At 42.1% G+C, this 14,932-nt stretch overlaps 1 protein-coding gene across 1 annotated transcript in view; it reads left to right on the forward strand.

The window, feature by feature from the left end:
• SUSD1 (sushi domain containing 1) overlaps window positions 1–14,932 on the forward strand; it is a 100,274-nt gene that overhangs the window by 82,035 nt on the left and 3,307 nt on the right. Inside the window, 2 exon segments of the mRNA XM_054584521.1 lie at window positions 1,257–1,515; window positions 7,947–7,986. Coding sequence (XP_054440496.1) covers window positions 1,257–1,515; window positions 7,947–7,986 — 299 coding nt within the window.

Here is a 14,932-nt window from a genome sequence, read left to right on the forward strand (position 1 = left end):
TTCGTCCCTTTCCTAGAAAACCCTTTGCTGAAAGTAAACCCAGACCTTGTGGAAATCAGGGCCCTGAGGACACCTATGAGGCTCAGGACGGAGACTTTCCAGGTCACACACGTGCTGTGGGGGAGGGCTCCATTTTCTTAACCTAGTGACTCATGGGCCTGCAGCAAGCGTTAGGAATGTGGACCAGGAAGGGTACCTTTACAGGTAAAACAGAATTATGTGGCCTAATGAGCTTTGGAAATCACCCCGATCATATCTTATGTCGATGCCTATTTTCTTTTTTACTGAAAATTTAACTCAGGAAACATTAGTGTGGAGTCAGTCACAGCCAAAGGCCTGTGTAAGGACTTGCAAAGATGTAAGAGTGAATCATTTAAATCCCTGCTCTCGAGCCTGATTGAGGAAGCAGATGTTCAAACAATGACTATACCAGAGGCAGGAGCTCTGTACTGAATAGATGGAAATAAAAAAGAAGGCGTGATTCATTCTCAGTGAAATTTTATTCTTCGCCTTCCTTTCACTGACAGGGTTTCTGTTTGGTGGGATAAATAAGAAAACACATGACAAAATGACACCTGATTGCTAATGTGTTTCTGTGTCCACAATTAGGGAACGGTTTCACAATATGCCTGTGACATTTTGCCGTTCTGGCTATTTCAGGATGTCATCAGACTAGATTAACCCGTGGTGACTTTGTACTCCTTGCTTCTCATTGATTTCACATGAACTTCTGTGTCAGTCTGCAATCTGCAGGGAATGTTAGTCACATGAGTTTTGTGTTAGGCTACCATGTGGTTCCCTGGAGCCTTTTGCAGACTTAATACATTAACTCTTGTGGGCAGCGAGCTTCCTTGTGACCGCTAAACCCTTTCCACAGCCGGGCTCTATGTGCCCACGTGAAAATCACTCATTAGATCAACGTTACGGAATGCATGCCCAGGGCAGGCAGCGACGCAGGCGACAACTTCGCTCGGCTAAAGAGGATGTCCTTGGCACCCAGCAGCCAGAGCGTGAAGACATCCCTCCCCCCCATGTCATCTGGCAATAACACTGTAGGTTTAAAACTGGAGTTCCTTGACTGCTGGAGCTGTCAGACTAGATCCCACACGGGTAGGGACTATTTTTTTGGATCCAGTATTGTATCTTCAGTGCTTAGGAAATTGCTTATCTCATTGCAGCTGCTCAATAAATGTGAGTAAATGAATGAATGAATTCCCCAAGCAAGAGTCTGATAGACATTTTCTTTTTCCTTCCAGTTCCTATCAGGTGTTAGTGGTTCCCCTGGCTGTCCAAAGCACATTTTCCTGTGATTCTCAAGGGGCTGCCTCGTTCTTTAGCAATGCTTCTGATGCCAGTGGATACGTGGCTGCGGAACTTCTGGCCAGAGCTGTTCCAGATGAGGCCACGGAGATATCTGTTGGAGACAGGCTGTATTATGGGAAATATTATAATGCACCCTTGAAAATAGGGAATGATTATTGCATTATATTACGAATCACAAGCGAATGGAATAAGGTATATTTCTTGAAAAGCTCTTATGAACTCTCTATTTTCTTCTTTACATGGAATTTGAATATTTGTTTTCCCATCATTCAGGAGGAACACTGCATGTAATAAGCACAGGAGTGTGTTGAATCCTTTGCCTTTATAAATGACAGGCAGGTGAAACCTTTCTGGAGGGCAAGGGTCTGAACTTCCTGGGGGACCTGGTTGGACCTGCGTTGGGACTCACCTGGTTTGGGTTCTTCCTCTTGCGCTTCACAGATGCCCTTATTCTAGTACACTACCGAAGCCAAGCTGGAGAGGAATCTCTAGATCTCTCTGCCACTTCCCTGTCCTCCAGCCAGGCTGCTGCCTCCCCTCACTCACCTGAAAGCAGGAGAGAGGGGAAGACTCAGCTCAGTCCTGCCCCAGTTTCCATCCCTTCCGCGGCTATTGCATAGGCCCTCCTCTCCCTGTCCTTAGCAAGGCTATGTTCCTTCAGCAGTGGTTCTTTCAAGAGACAGAACCAGTACTCATCACATAATAAATAAATATAATGATCTGGACAAGCAGAATAGCAAGAGCTGGATCAGTCAGTCAGGGATGGAAGATCTTCTGGAATAAACATTGTTATAGCTGCCCTAGAATGCTGTAAGAGAATGCTGTAAGTTTTGTGTAAATTCATATGGGTTGGTCATTGCAACTGGAAAAGTATATTAACATTAATAGAAACATCTCTTGACTGATGAACTTGAGCCATTTTGAGTGTAAGGCTCATCACATATTTAAAACTGAGACATTTTATTAAATTCTGTATAGGACACGAATCTAATGTGCCATTATTATGTTTGATATAAAACTAATAGCTACTTTTTAAGAGCATATGTTATTGATTATTTTATTACAGTTGTCCCAATTTCTTCCCCTTTGCCCCCCTCGACCTGGTACCCCCTTCCCTCCAGCAATCCCCCGCCCCTTAGTTCATGTCAATGGGTGGTACATGTAAGTTGGTGGGCTACTCCACTTCCTAGACTATTCTCCACATCTCGCTGTCTATTTTGCACTTTCCCATTATGCTTCTTAATCCCTGTAACTTTCCCCCTATTCTCTCCCTTCCCCCTCCCAGCTGATAACCCTCCAAAGGATCTCCATATCTATGATTCTGTTCCTGTTCTGCTTCTTTGCTTAGTTTGTTTTTGTTTTTTAGATTCAGTTGTTGAGAGTTGAGAGGTTATTGTCATTTTAGTGTTCATAGTTTTGATCTTCTTTTTCGTATATAATGCCCTTCGGCATTTCATGTAATAATGGCTTGGTGATGATAAACTCCTTTAGCTTTACCTTGTCTGGGAAGCACTTTATCTGCCCTTCAGCGCTAAATGATAGCTTTGCTGGACAGAGTGATCTAGGTTGTAGGCCCTTGCTTTTCATCACTTCGAATACTCTTTGCCAGTCCCTTCTAGCCTGCCAAGTTTCTTTTGAGAAATCAGCTGATAGTATTATGGGTACACCTTTGTAGGTAACTCTGCTTTTCTCTTAATGCTTTTAAGATTCTCTTTATCTTTTCCCTTTGGCATTTTAATTATGATGTGTCTTGGTGTGGTCCTCTTTGGGTCCACCTTGTTTGAGACTCTCTGTGCTTCCTGGACTTGTATGTCTATTTTCTTCATCAAATGAGGGATTTTTTCTTTCATTTTTTTTTTTCAAGTACGTTTTCCATGTCTGGCTCTTCCTCGTCTCCTTCTGGCATTCCTATGATTCGGATGTTGTTCCTTTTGGAGATGTCCCAGAGTCTTCTTATACTCTCCTCGTTTTTCTTGAATTCTTGTTTCTTCTATCTGTTCTGGTTGAATGTCTTTTTCTTTCTTGTGTTGCAAGTTGTTGATTTGAATCCTGGCTTCCTTGCGTTCACTGTTGGTTCCCTGTGAAATTTTCCTTATTGCACTTAGTGTAACCTTCATTTCTTCTCTTGTGTTTGTGCTGTACTCAGTGAGTTCTTTGAGCATCCTGATCACCAATGTTTTGAACTCTGCATCTGAGAGGTTGGCTATCTCCATTTTGTTTGGTTCTTTCTCTGGAGTTCTGTTCTGTTCTTTCATTTGGGTGATATATCTTTGTCTCCTCAATTTGGCAGTCTCCCCGTGTTTGTTTCTGTGTAGTAGGTGGAGCTGCTTTGACTCCCCGTCTTAGGGCACCTGTTAAGTTGTGTGGAGCAAAGTCTCATATGCCAGGGCAGGGCAGCCCACTTCACTGGTTTGTGGTTTTGTGTGTGGGAGGGCCTCAGAGGGGGGCTGTGCTACTGCCTAGCTTCTGAAGGCTTCCCTGGCACTTGCCCCATTTCCAGGCACTTCACCTACTTCCTGCATGTGACTGGCACCCTTCTAGCCATTGCCCTGGTGGTGATTCTCAGAGTGGGTAGGTTTGTGTATGTTCTAAGCCCATGCAGGTCCTTTAAACAGACTCTCCTGAGAAACCAGCAGTTTCTTCTGCCACCCCAACCCCCACTGGTTTTTACTGTGTTGCACCATCTGGCCTGGGGCTGGGATTGCTCACACCCAAGGTCTCCCTCCCAATTTTTATCCACCGCATGTGAATGTGGGACCACCTGTTCTGCCACCACTGCTACTGCTGCCATTGCTGCTCTGTGCCACTCTGTGTCCTCTCTGCCCCAGCTCCCCATCTCCACCCCTCCTACCCGTCTGGATGAATTTGGCTTATCTAAATCCTTGGTTGTTAGTCTTCCATTCAGTTTGATTTTCTGGAATTCTGGGTGTTTTTTGTTTTGAGGTTAGTTGTGATTCTTCTTGTGGTTGTGTGATGAGGTGAAGCATGTCTACCTATAGCCCCGTCTTGACTGAAAGTTTCCTAATGGTTACTTTAAAGAATATGTCCAAGTAGCAAAGAGGTCTGGTAGTGTTTTGTGACAGTAATGTAGGAATTAAGAATTAGAAGATTAAAGCCGAGAATATATTTGACCTGAACTTGTTCAAAAGGTGTTTATGACTGAAACAAGGGCTTCTTACTGGAAAACTACCTGGAGATACTGGTTGGCATAGACGTAGCACTGGAAGTACAACCTGAGTACAGTTTAGAGGTTGCTAGGGAGCTGCTGTCCCAGGTTGAGACTTTGGTCTGGGACAGTGTATTATTCAGTTTGGGCTGCCATTAGATAATACCATAGACTGGGTGGTTTAAACAACAGACATTTATTTCTCATGGTTCTGGAGACTAGGAAATCCAAGATTGAGGTGCAGGCCAATTTGGTTCCCTGGTGATGGCCCTCTTCCTGGCTTGCGGACAGCTGCCTTCTTGCTGTTTCCTCATATGATGGACACTGAGTGAGCTCTGGTGGCTTCCTCATCTTATGTGGATACGAATCCTATCATGGGGACCCCACCCTCATGCCCTCATCTAAACTTAATTACCTCTCAAAGGCCTTACCTACAAATATCATCACATTGAGGTTAGGGCTCAACGTATGAATTTTGAGGGACGTGAACATTCAGTCTATGACAGAGAGAATAAACCAGGAGGTTATGATAAAAATTCTAGTGTGTAGGAAACATTTCTGTGATGTCATTGTTACCCCTTTTTCATACAGCTAAGTAGAGCATGTATTTGCTCTTTGGGATGCTAAAGGAGATGAAGGAGCTTTGAAGAAATTTATATGTAGACTTGTGTATTTGAATTGTAATTACTTCCCCCTGGGCTTCAAATACATTAGTGTAACGGTCATATTAAAGTCAGCAGTGATTTATTTATTTTTATTTTTTAAACAGCTCTATTGAGATACAGTTCACATACTATATAATTTATCCATTTAAAGTATGCAGTTATGTGGCTTTCAAGTGTATTCATGAGGCTTTACAACCCTTACAACCATCTAATGCCAGAACATTATAGTACTGATTTATTTTTAATTGTGGTAAAGTATACATAACATAAAATTTACCATCTTAATAATTTTAAGTGTACAGTTTAGTAATATTAAGTACATTTACATCGCTATGGAACCAACCTCCAGAACTCTGTTCATCTTGCAAAACTGAAATTCTCTAACTACTAAATAACAACCTCTGCCCCTCGACGATGCCTTATCCTTCTATTTTCTGTTTCTGTGGACTTGACTTCTCTAGGTACCTCATGAATGGAATCCTACAGTATTTGTCTTTTTGTGTGAGTGTCATATTTCACTTAGCTAATGTCTTCAAGGTTCATCCGTGTTGTGCCTGTGTCAGAATTTCCTTTCTTTTTAAGGCTGAAAATATTTCATTGTATGTGAATACCACATTTTGTTGACTTATTCATGGGTGGATGGACAGCTGCGTTGCTTCCATTTTTTGGCTATTACAGATAATGCTGCCATGAACATGGGTGTACAAACATTTCTTTGAATCTTTGCTTTCAAAATATTTTGGTAATCACCCAGAAGCGGACTTGTCGCTTCATATGGTAATTCTATTTTTAATTTTTCTGAAGAACTGTCATGCTGTTTTCCACAGCAGCTGCATCATTTTGCAGTCCCACTAAGTGTTCACAGGGCTTTCATTTTCCCCGCGTCCTCTCCCACACTTGCTGGTTTCTGCTGATAATGCCATCCTAATGGATGTGAGGTGCTTCTCATTGTGGTTTTGGTTTGCATTTTCCTGTCGATTAGTGATGTTAAGAATCTTTTCATATACTTTTGACAATTTGTATATCTTCTTTGGAAAATGATTATTTAAGTCCTTTATCCATTTTTTAATGGAATTATTTCTTCACTGAGTTTTAGGAGTTTTTTCTATATATTCTGGATATTAATCCCTTATGAGATATATGATTTGAAAGTATTTTTTTTCCATTCTGTAGGTTGAGTTTTTACTCTGTTGATACTGTCCTTTGATGCTCAGAAATTCTTAATTTTTATGAAGCGCAAGTTTTCTGGGTTTGGTTTTTTTTTTTTTTTGTTTTTTTTTTGTGGCCCATGCCTTTGATGTCATATACAGGAAATCACTGCCAAATCCAATTTCATGAAGCTTTTCCTCTATGTTGTCTTCTGGCAAAACCACAGTATTTTGATTACTGTAGCTTTGTAAGTGAAATTTGAAATCAGGAAGTATGAGTTTTCCAAGTCCTTCATTTTTTCCCCCTTTGTATATCTGTCCTTTTGCATAGTATCACCATGCTCCCACTTGCTAAGACAGAAATGTGAGAATAATTCTTGTCTTCTCCATTCTTCTTATCTTCTTATTCCATTCCATCATCATATTATGTCTATTATACCACCATAATGCTCTTTAAAATCATTCTTTCCTTTTTTCATTAGCATTGTTTAGCCTTTGACATCTCTTGTCTGAGCATCAAGTTTCTAACTCATCTTTCTGTCTCTTGTTTTGCCTGTCTCCTTTCTCCATACTATTGCTGGAATGAGCTTTATAAAATAGAAATCTCATCAAGGCACTTCATTTTAATGAGCTCCCTTCTTAACCTGGCCCTCCAATTTCTCTCTTTTAATACACAGAGTTCCCTAGTAACTGCCATGCTGTGTATGGCCTTTTTTTCTTCTCCAGTGTCTTGAAACACGTCCTTCACTGGTTACTCTTGCATGTTATCTTTCATTAGATGGACTTGCTGTCCTTAGTATCAGGCAAAATTTAGTCTCAGTCAGAACCTTATAGCCATTTTAAATTTTTGCCAGAATTTTTTTTCAGTGTAAATATTTTGTCGTTTTTTTAATAAAATAAAGCCCAAACTGCCCAAGGTTGTCACTTGAAAGAGAATTCGATTGAAGTTGGAAAATCTTTTTCTAATGTCTGCTATTCAGTTTCCTTTGGGGAATATTTTGCTTTGTTTTATCATAAATGGTAATCTCAGCATTCCTAATAGACAAGTATGCATAAAATAAAAACAGTGGAGAAGAAGAGAAGGCATTCTATTCCAGTGAGTTTGTGGGTCTCTTCTACATGGATGAGACCCTTGTCTCATACATACTCTTTTTGCTTTCTTCCTGGTTCTTGGCTACATTTTGGGTAAATGTGGTTGCCCAATAAGTATCACCTAGATAGGTGAAGTATAATTATATGCCAGGAGTTCTCATAGCCTTGTCTATCACAGGCATCAAAGCTTCTTGCTGAACCTGGATGGGATCTCAGAATCTTTTTCAACAGCATTCCCCAGGCAGTGGATGCCAGTTGCTCAGAGCTGGCAAAGGCAATAAAATAATTGCCATTCCTGTTGGTGACCCCGAGTGTGTGCTTTCTGAGATCTATGGAAAGCTATAGAAGTGAGCGCTGGGGTCACTTGCCAATCCACTGACCACTTGGTGATCATGTGGCTCATTTGTAACATATTAGAGCTAGATGAGATGCTGAAGATATTGTAGTCCAAATTAAGAGATAAAACCCTGAAACTTGAAGGGCTAAAATGTACTATTTCAACGGAGAGCATATGCCATCTAGCTAAACATGTTGCTGTGTTTTCCTTTATAGGTGAGAAGATGCTCCTGTGCAGTTTGGGCTCTGGTGAAAGGTAAAACCATTTTCTGCCTCAAATGCTGTCCTCATTTCTATGTCCAATCTGCAACATCAAGTGTTTGTTAATGAGCTTTCTTTTGAAATTGTCACAGGGCACAGAAACCGATCTCATAGGAGCTTAAGCAAAGCCATAGCTGAAAAGGAAGGGGGGTTGGGGGCCGGGACTTATGGAATTCCAACAAGGGCAGCATCTCAAGGGCCCCAGGAACTGGGGACTCGATGCCGTGAGTGGGATTCTCCCTTTCTGTCTGTCATCTCTGTTCTGTTTCTAAGTGTGAGTGGGCCTCATTTTCTTCCACTATAAGCCATGTGGTGGGAAGGGAGGTGTACCAGCTGCCCCAGCTTAGCAACTTGAGTAGGAACAGAAAGTTTTTCAATTCAGGGAGTCTTTTTCTCTCAGGTTATGTGACTATCTGTTGGATGCATCACTATCAATAGGAGATGGGGTACTATGATCATCCTACCGTGGGTTTGGGGCTTACCTGTATGGCTGGTTGGAGGCAGACCAATGGGATTGAGAGCCCCACCAGGGCTGCGGTGAGAATGGGGCATGGACCCCACCAGGAAAAGAGGCACAGAAAGACACACTGTCAAGCCAAAACAAAGGGCTGAAACATTCCAGTACTTTCAGCCCTTTGGCTGCTTGCAACACACATGCACATGTACTATTAAGAAAGACACCCTCCATGAAGAAAACAGAATTGTCTTCCACACAACCAAAAATGGAACCCCGGTAGAAGAAAACTCAAAGGTTAGTCTGGTACGGCATCCAGCTCCAAGACCAAGATCCCTGGGCATGGTCCATTCCTCTTAATCTAATCCAGATGTGCTTCTCCTGATCTGTTGATCAATCTCTGACTAAACGGTAACTTCAGCCATTCTCAAACCACAGTATAAAATATGAAAAGACAAACAAGTAATTTCACCTAGAAAGGAAGACAAGTACTGTGCACCAGTCAGCGGGCTCGTAAGAATGAGCACATCATGCAGGACAGGAAAAGCAAGCCGCCCTTGCCTTGGCAGCAGAGCGGGTCACTTGATCAGTTGGTTGGGCTGCCTTGGTCTTTCTGCCCCATGGGAGAGTGTCCCTGTCCATTTCCTCCAAAGCCGCGCCTGAGAGATGCGGCCGGAAGGAGCTCTGTGAGTGCTGTACAGTTTAATGCTTCTGTTTCCCACACGCGGCTCTCCCTGTGGGGGAATTGCCTAAGGGATTGAGCAAAGGCAGGTCCCGATTTCCAGGCTGGGATTTCCCGAGCCGTGCCTTTCTTTCTTTAAACCAACAGGCAGCCAGCCAGTAGATTTGATTCCCAGAACTCTCTTAGTTTGTAGCTAATACCAGAAATGTTGTGAAGTTTATGACCTTTGAATCTAAACTGTTTCCTTGTGGTTTATGAGTCCCCGGCAACAGCCTGAGGAATCCTGCCCTTAGTTCAGAGTCTCAGTTTAACCCCTTCCATCCCATCCCTTACTCAGGGCAGCATAAAACAATATGCTCGGGTGATGCGGAAGAGCGGATGTAGCCTGGCTTCCAGGGGGATTCCCGTGGGTGGCAGGTTACAATGGGGGATTCCTTACCCTCTCAGTACAGGGTACTGAGCAGGAAATGTTTGAGAGGGACCTAGGGTATTAGGCTCCCTTCACTTGTCTGCTTATCCCCTAATCTTATTTCCCCTCTTTTTACCTCTACTCACACCTTCATCAGGGGTAGAGGACTTGGTTTCTCACTTGGGAAGGTGTGGTACCTGACCGCCAGCCATCTTGGATGACGAATTATCAGACCACCAGGATTTCTCTCCTCTCTCTCATATCTCCATCTCTATTGAGATAGAAACGGCATATAATTGGTTTAAAGTCTGTAATGTGATCATTTGGCATGCATGTATATTGTGAAGTGATTACCCCAATAAGGTTACTTAACACCTCCAACATCTCGCTATATATTTTTGTGTGTATGTGTGTATGACAGAGTGACAGAGAACATTTAAGATCTACTCTCCTAGCAACTTTCCATTCTATAATATAGGATTGATAACTGTAACTACAGTCACTAGATCATCGGAACTAGTTCATCTTATAACAGGAAGTTTGTCCCCTTTCATGTCCCTGACCCCCCCAAACCCCTGGCGACAACCATTCTATTCTCTATTTTGATGAGTTCACTTTTGTTAGATTCCACATATAAGTGAGATCATATAGTATTTATCTTTTTTTCTCTGACTTATCTCACTTAGCATAGTAAGTGAGGACCTCTCTTAACAAAGATGTATGCTGTTTGTTACCTTTCTGTGTGCCAATAGGCTAAGCTCCCTTTCTTGGAGTTTAGTGAGGGCATGAGAAACAACCACACATTCCAATGATCCAACGGGAAATTTTTCTGCCAGTCTGTTTCCTAAAGCTCTAAGGGTGGGAATGGAGTTGCCACAAGGAAAAGAGGTCGTTTTTACAGAAGAGTGGAGATGTGTGAGTAACCTGGACAGATACAGAGACAGTCGCTTCCAGATTCCACTGCTTTCTGCAACTCTTTGGGATGCTTGGCAGACACTCAAACTGGATAGAAGAAATGGCCAAAGAGCTGGCTGCATTCTACTGTGATTAAGTTAAACAGGAAGGATTTTGCCTTGGAAATATCTAAGTGCCTTTTTCTCCACTTTCAAATTAAGAACCCACATTGAGAGCAGGTTTGAACCTTTGAATTCAAACTTCTGGAAAGCTCTGGAGGTAATGGAACACCCATGGTTTTGTCAGAATTCTGAAGGGAATGCTAGCATACATTTTTCTACGTACATAATTAACTTGGGCTGTGCACTAACCTCTGGCAGTTTCTTCTGTGAACAAGAGAAATTGTTCCATTCCAGTCATGCCAAGCAACAACCCCATTCTTGAACTTGCACCATCGTGAATTATGGTGTTTACCTTTTGCAAATTGCGTGTAAAGGAGCTTTGTGGTGATTACCAGGGAAACAGCAGTTGGTTTAATGGGAAATGCAAAGGCCCAGGCTCTCTTGCCTGAGATCTGCTACTAATCAGCCCAATGTCTTTGAAATTATATTTAACTTGGCTGATTCTCAGTGGCCTCTTTCCGAGATCTCTGAGATCCTTGCAGCCACAAAGTCTATGAGTCTGTGATTTCTTGAGTCACAGAGCGAGGTCATTTGATATATGTGAAATGATAATAAGCTATAATCAGGGAACAGTCTTCAGTTGTAGGCAGAAACCTCTTGAGTCACTGGCTTCTCCTCTTTCTCTTTCAGCCCACATTTGGCACCTCGGGCCTGCCTCTCTGATTTTCATTCTGCACATAGGCCTTGCCATTTGCAGCATGGATGGCTGGTAAAGGCTCCTATCTCATTTTCCATCACAAGTGTTCAGGGTTTCCCTCTTCATTGCAGCCTGCATGCTGCCACTGACTCATATTTCTAGACTACAGGACTGATTTTAGTCTTTCCTGTGATGGTTTTCCATAGTTCTCAAGGTCTCAATGTGATACCAATGTACCTTTCTAGTAGCATCTCTCCATGCAAACGTATATACCAGCTCTTCGCTGGATATGGCCCCTGCCTTTTCTCCTTAATGTCTTTGCTCATATGATTGATTACATGCTTACTTCCACCTGGACTGCCCTATACCCTACGCCCTACTGCAATCTCACTTGTTCTTCAAGATTAAGATCAAGTGCCATCTTCTTCCTAAGGCTTTTTAAATTTGCTCGACGGACAAGGTTTCTATCTCTTCCTATCTTTAGCCATTCTGCCATACTTCAGAGCAACTAGTACACTTTCTTTTCTTACTAGATTCTATACTCTGGAGGGAGAGCATTTGAAGAGCTAGAGCAGTGCCTGGCACACATTAGGTGCTTAATCAGAATGTATGGAATTGGAATGAACAAATACAGGCAACCAGGAGTACAGTTTGATGAAAAACGAAGCATAGTAGGTGCCTACTTATCAAATTAAATAATCCAGAGAAGATTTACATCAAGATATAAGCCTACTATATCTGTATATCTATGTGTATGTTATGTATATGTGTGTATACACACAGACACAGACACTCGCTTAAAACCTTCATAATTGTGGTAGGCAGAGAAGATAGTCTCACAAACTCCTGGCCCCTGGTGTACACACATCTTCCCTCATTTATTCAAAGGCTATTCTAGGTGCTGTGAAAAAATTTGAAGATATAATTAAGGTCCCAAATGGAGAGATTATTCAGCTGGACCTGTGCTAATCCCATGAGCCTTTTAAGTGGGTCTAGAGGTCAGAGACAGGGGAAACTGAAGATTCCGAGGGAGAGATCGATTTGACATGAGGTTTTCTCCTGATGGCTTTGAAGGTAGAGGGGACCGCATGGCAGAAAGGTGGATGCCCTGTAGGAACTGAGTGGCCCCTGGCTGACAACAGTGAGAATATGGGGATCTCAGTCCTACGACCGCAAGGAACTGAATTTAGCCCATAACCTGAATGAGCTAGGAAACGAATTCTTCCACAGGTCCCCTGCAGGGAAACGTGGCCCATCTGACACCTTGATTTCAGCCTTGTAAGACCCTGAGCAGAGGACCTGGTCACAATGTGCCTGAACTTCTGACCCACAGAATCGTTAGCTAATAAATGGGTGCTAGTTGCTAAGTTTATGGTATTTTGTGAAGTTGCGATAGAAAAATGAATTCAATAATGTTGCTGATTCATCAGACTTTACTTACCTCTAAATTAGTTTTCTGCTTTGATCTCCTTTGTTACCTCCTATTATGTGGGGAATTCAGGTGAGGAGTCCCTAGAAGAGCAAGAGAAATTTAACACATTAAATAGAATTCACAGTGCTGATTATTTGTAGCTTTTGAGAATGGAATTGGTGCTTTCAGGAAATGACCCTGCTGAGTAGGTTCACAAAAAATGTCCACAGACATAGGAAGTCCTCAAGCTGTCACAAAGTCTGAGAGTAGGAATAGGGCTTTTCTAACTGGTTCTTCAGCATCCGCAATATTTCCATGCATGAAAGGGTTAAAGATAAGCCCAGAGAAGTCCTATCACTCCTCCTGAGCACTGTACCTCTTTAGGGAGCCGTCCTGAAGAGAATGGTGGAGTTCAAGCCCAGTGGATTTATTTTCTCCAAGAATGAGTTCCTGAGAACTTGGGATATAACTCCTGATCCACTCACTTGGGTTTCTAAGAGAATATTCTACAGGTGATTCCAAAACAAACAAACAAACAAACAAACACACACACACACACACACCATGATTTCATGGCATAAGACCATGGAAGGGAGGAGTAAACAGAGGATGGCAAAGCTGTAAGAAATGTAATTCAGATTGGCCAGTTGTAAGTTTTCTCCATAAAGAATCAATGGGGAAGTCCTTAAAGAAGTCCATGTGGCTTCACCGTGAGGCTATTGATTGGATGGACTCAGATTTTCAGAATATCTAGACAAAGTAGAGAGACATATAATCAAAAACTGTTCTATCAGCAGGAACCATGCCTGGAGGCAAAACCCGTCATGTTACGCTGAATGAAAAAAGGTGATTTTCTAATATTTAGTCTGGAGTAAGGAATCGTTGGGTCTATGGCTGAGAGTGAATGATGCCCTGCAGGTGGACGGTCAAGAGAAAGTCAGGTTTCACGTCTACTTTGCTTCTTGCCTGAGGGGATATTTGAAAACAAGAGCTCACTGCTCTACAAGTTCAAGTCTGACCTGGGTGGAGCACATTTTTGCAGGTTCATACAACCTGCAAATGAAGTGGATTAACAAGTGATCTTTGAGAAATCTTGGAGAGGAAGAGAAAAGTAATAAAGCTGGAGATGAGCAAAGAACATGGAACCTTTGTACACTGGTGATAGGCTTTGCAAAGCATACATGACGATAACTTGAAGTCAAGGCCAGGCAAGATATTCAAGAGAGGGCTCTGTGTCTACCTGGTAGAGGAAGCAGCAGTTCCCAGCAGTCAGCATGGGATCTGTGGGCACAGTTAGTCAGATTGCTCTCTTCTTGGACACTGTCACTAACTGGTTAGGAATATGTGACAGGCATCATGCATTTTGACTTAAGCCAGCACTTAACAATGCCCTGTGGACAATGCGGGGAAATGAGGGCTGTGTGTAACCTTTAGAAACTGGTGGAATGACTGTGCAAATGTTGCATATTAATGAGTTGATTTCAAACCCAGGAACATGTAGGAGGGGTTACTATCCACAGTCACCTTCAGTTCAACATTTTCATCAGTCAGTATATAGAGAGGGTGAACCTTTGGAGGAAAAAATAGAAAATATTGATGATCAAAGTTGAGAGGAATGATGGGAGATCGGATGAAACAAGCAGGGCAGTAAAATACTAGCTTCTCGCCGCCATCTCCAATGCTGTATTTTCTCTTAAAAGAAAAACAGCCCTGGCTCGTGTGGCTCAGTGGATTGAGTGCTGGCCTGCGAACCAAAGGGTCACTGGTTCGATTTCCAGTCAGGGCACATGCCTGGGTTGTGAATTGGGTCCCCATTAGGGGGTATATGAGAGGCAACGACACATTGATGTTTCTCTCCCTCTTCCTCCCTCCCTTCCCCTCTGTCTAAAAATAAGTAAATAAAATCTTTTTTAAAAATTTAGAAAAAAGAAAAACCCAATGAATTTAGTATGCAAAAATGGTATTTCGGTGTTTTAATTTGCATCCTTACTACTTGTAAGAGAGCAGTTGATCAAAGGTTTATCAATCATCTGTATACATGTTTTATATGTGATTTACCTTTTCATAGAATTTGTTCATTTTGCTTTTTCCTTATTAATTTGTAATACTCTCTGTATGTTAACCCCTTGGCACTTAATTGTTCTAAATATATTACCCAGTTTTTCATTTGCCATTTAAGCTTGTTTATGGTAGTTTTGGTATATATAAGTGCTTGCTTTTTAATATGGTCAGATCTTTCATTCTCTTATTTTAAGGCTTCTGCATTAATAAA

Source organism: Pteronotus mesoamericanus, unplaced genomic scaffold (assembly GCF_021234165.1).
Source record: "Pteronotus mesoamericanus isolate MK-2021 breed Mesoamerican mustached bat unplaced genomic scaffold, CSHL_Meso_final contig_78, whole genome shotgun sequence".
Taxonomy (NCBI): domain Eukaryota; kingdom Metazoa; phylum Chordata; class Mammalia; order Chiroptera; family Mormoopidae; genus Pteronotus; species Pteronotus mesoamericanus.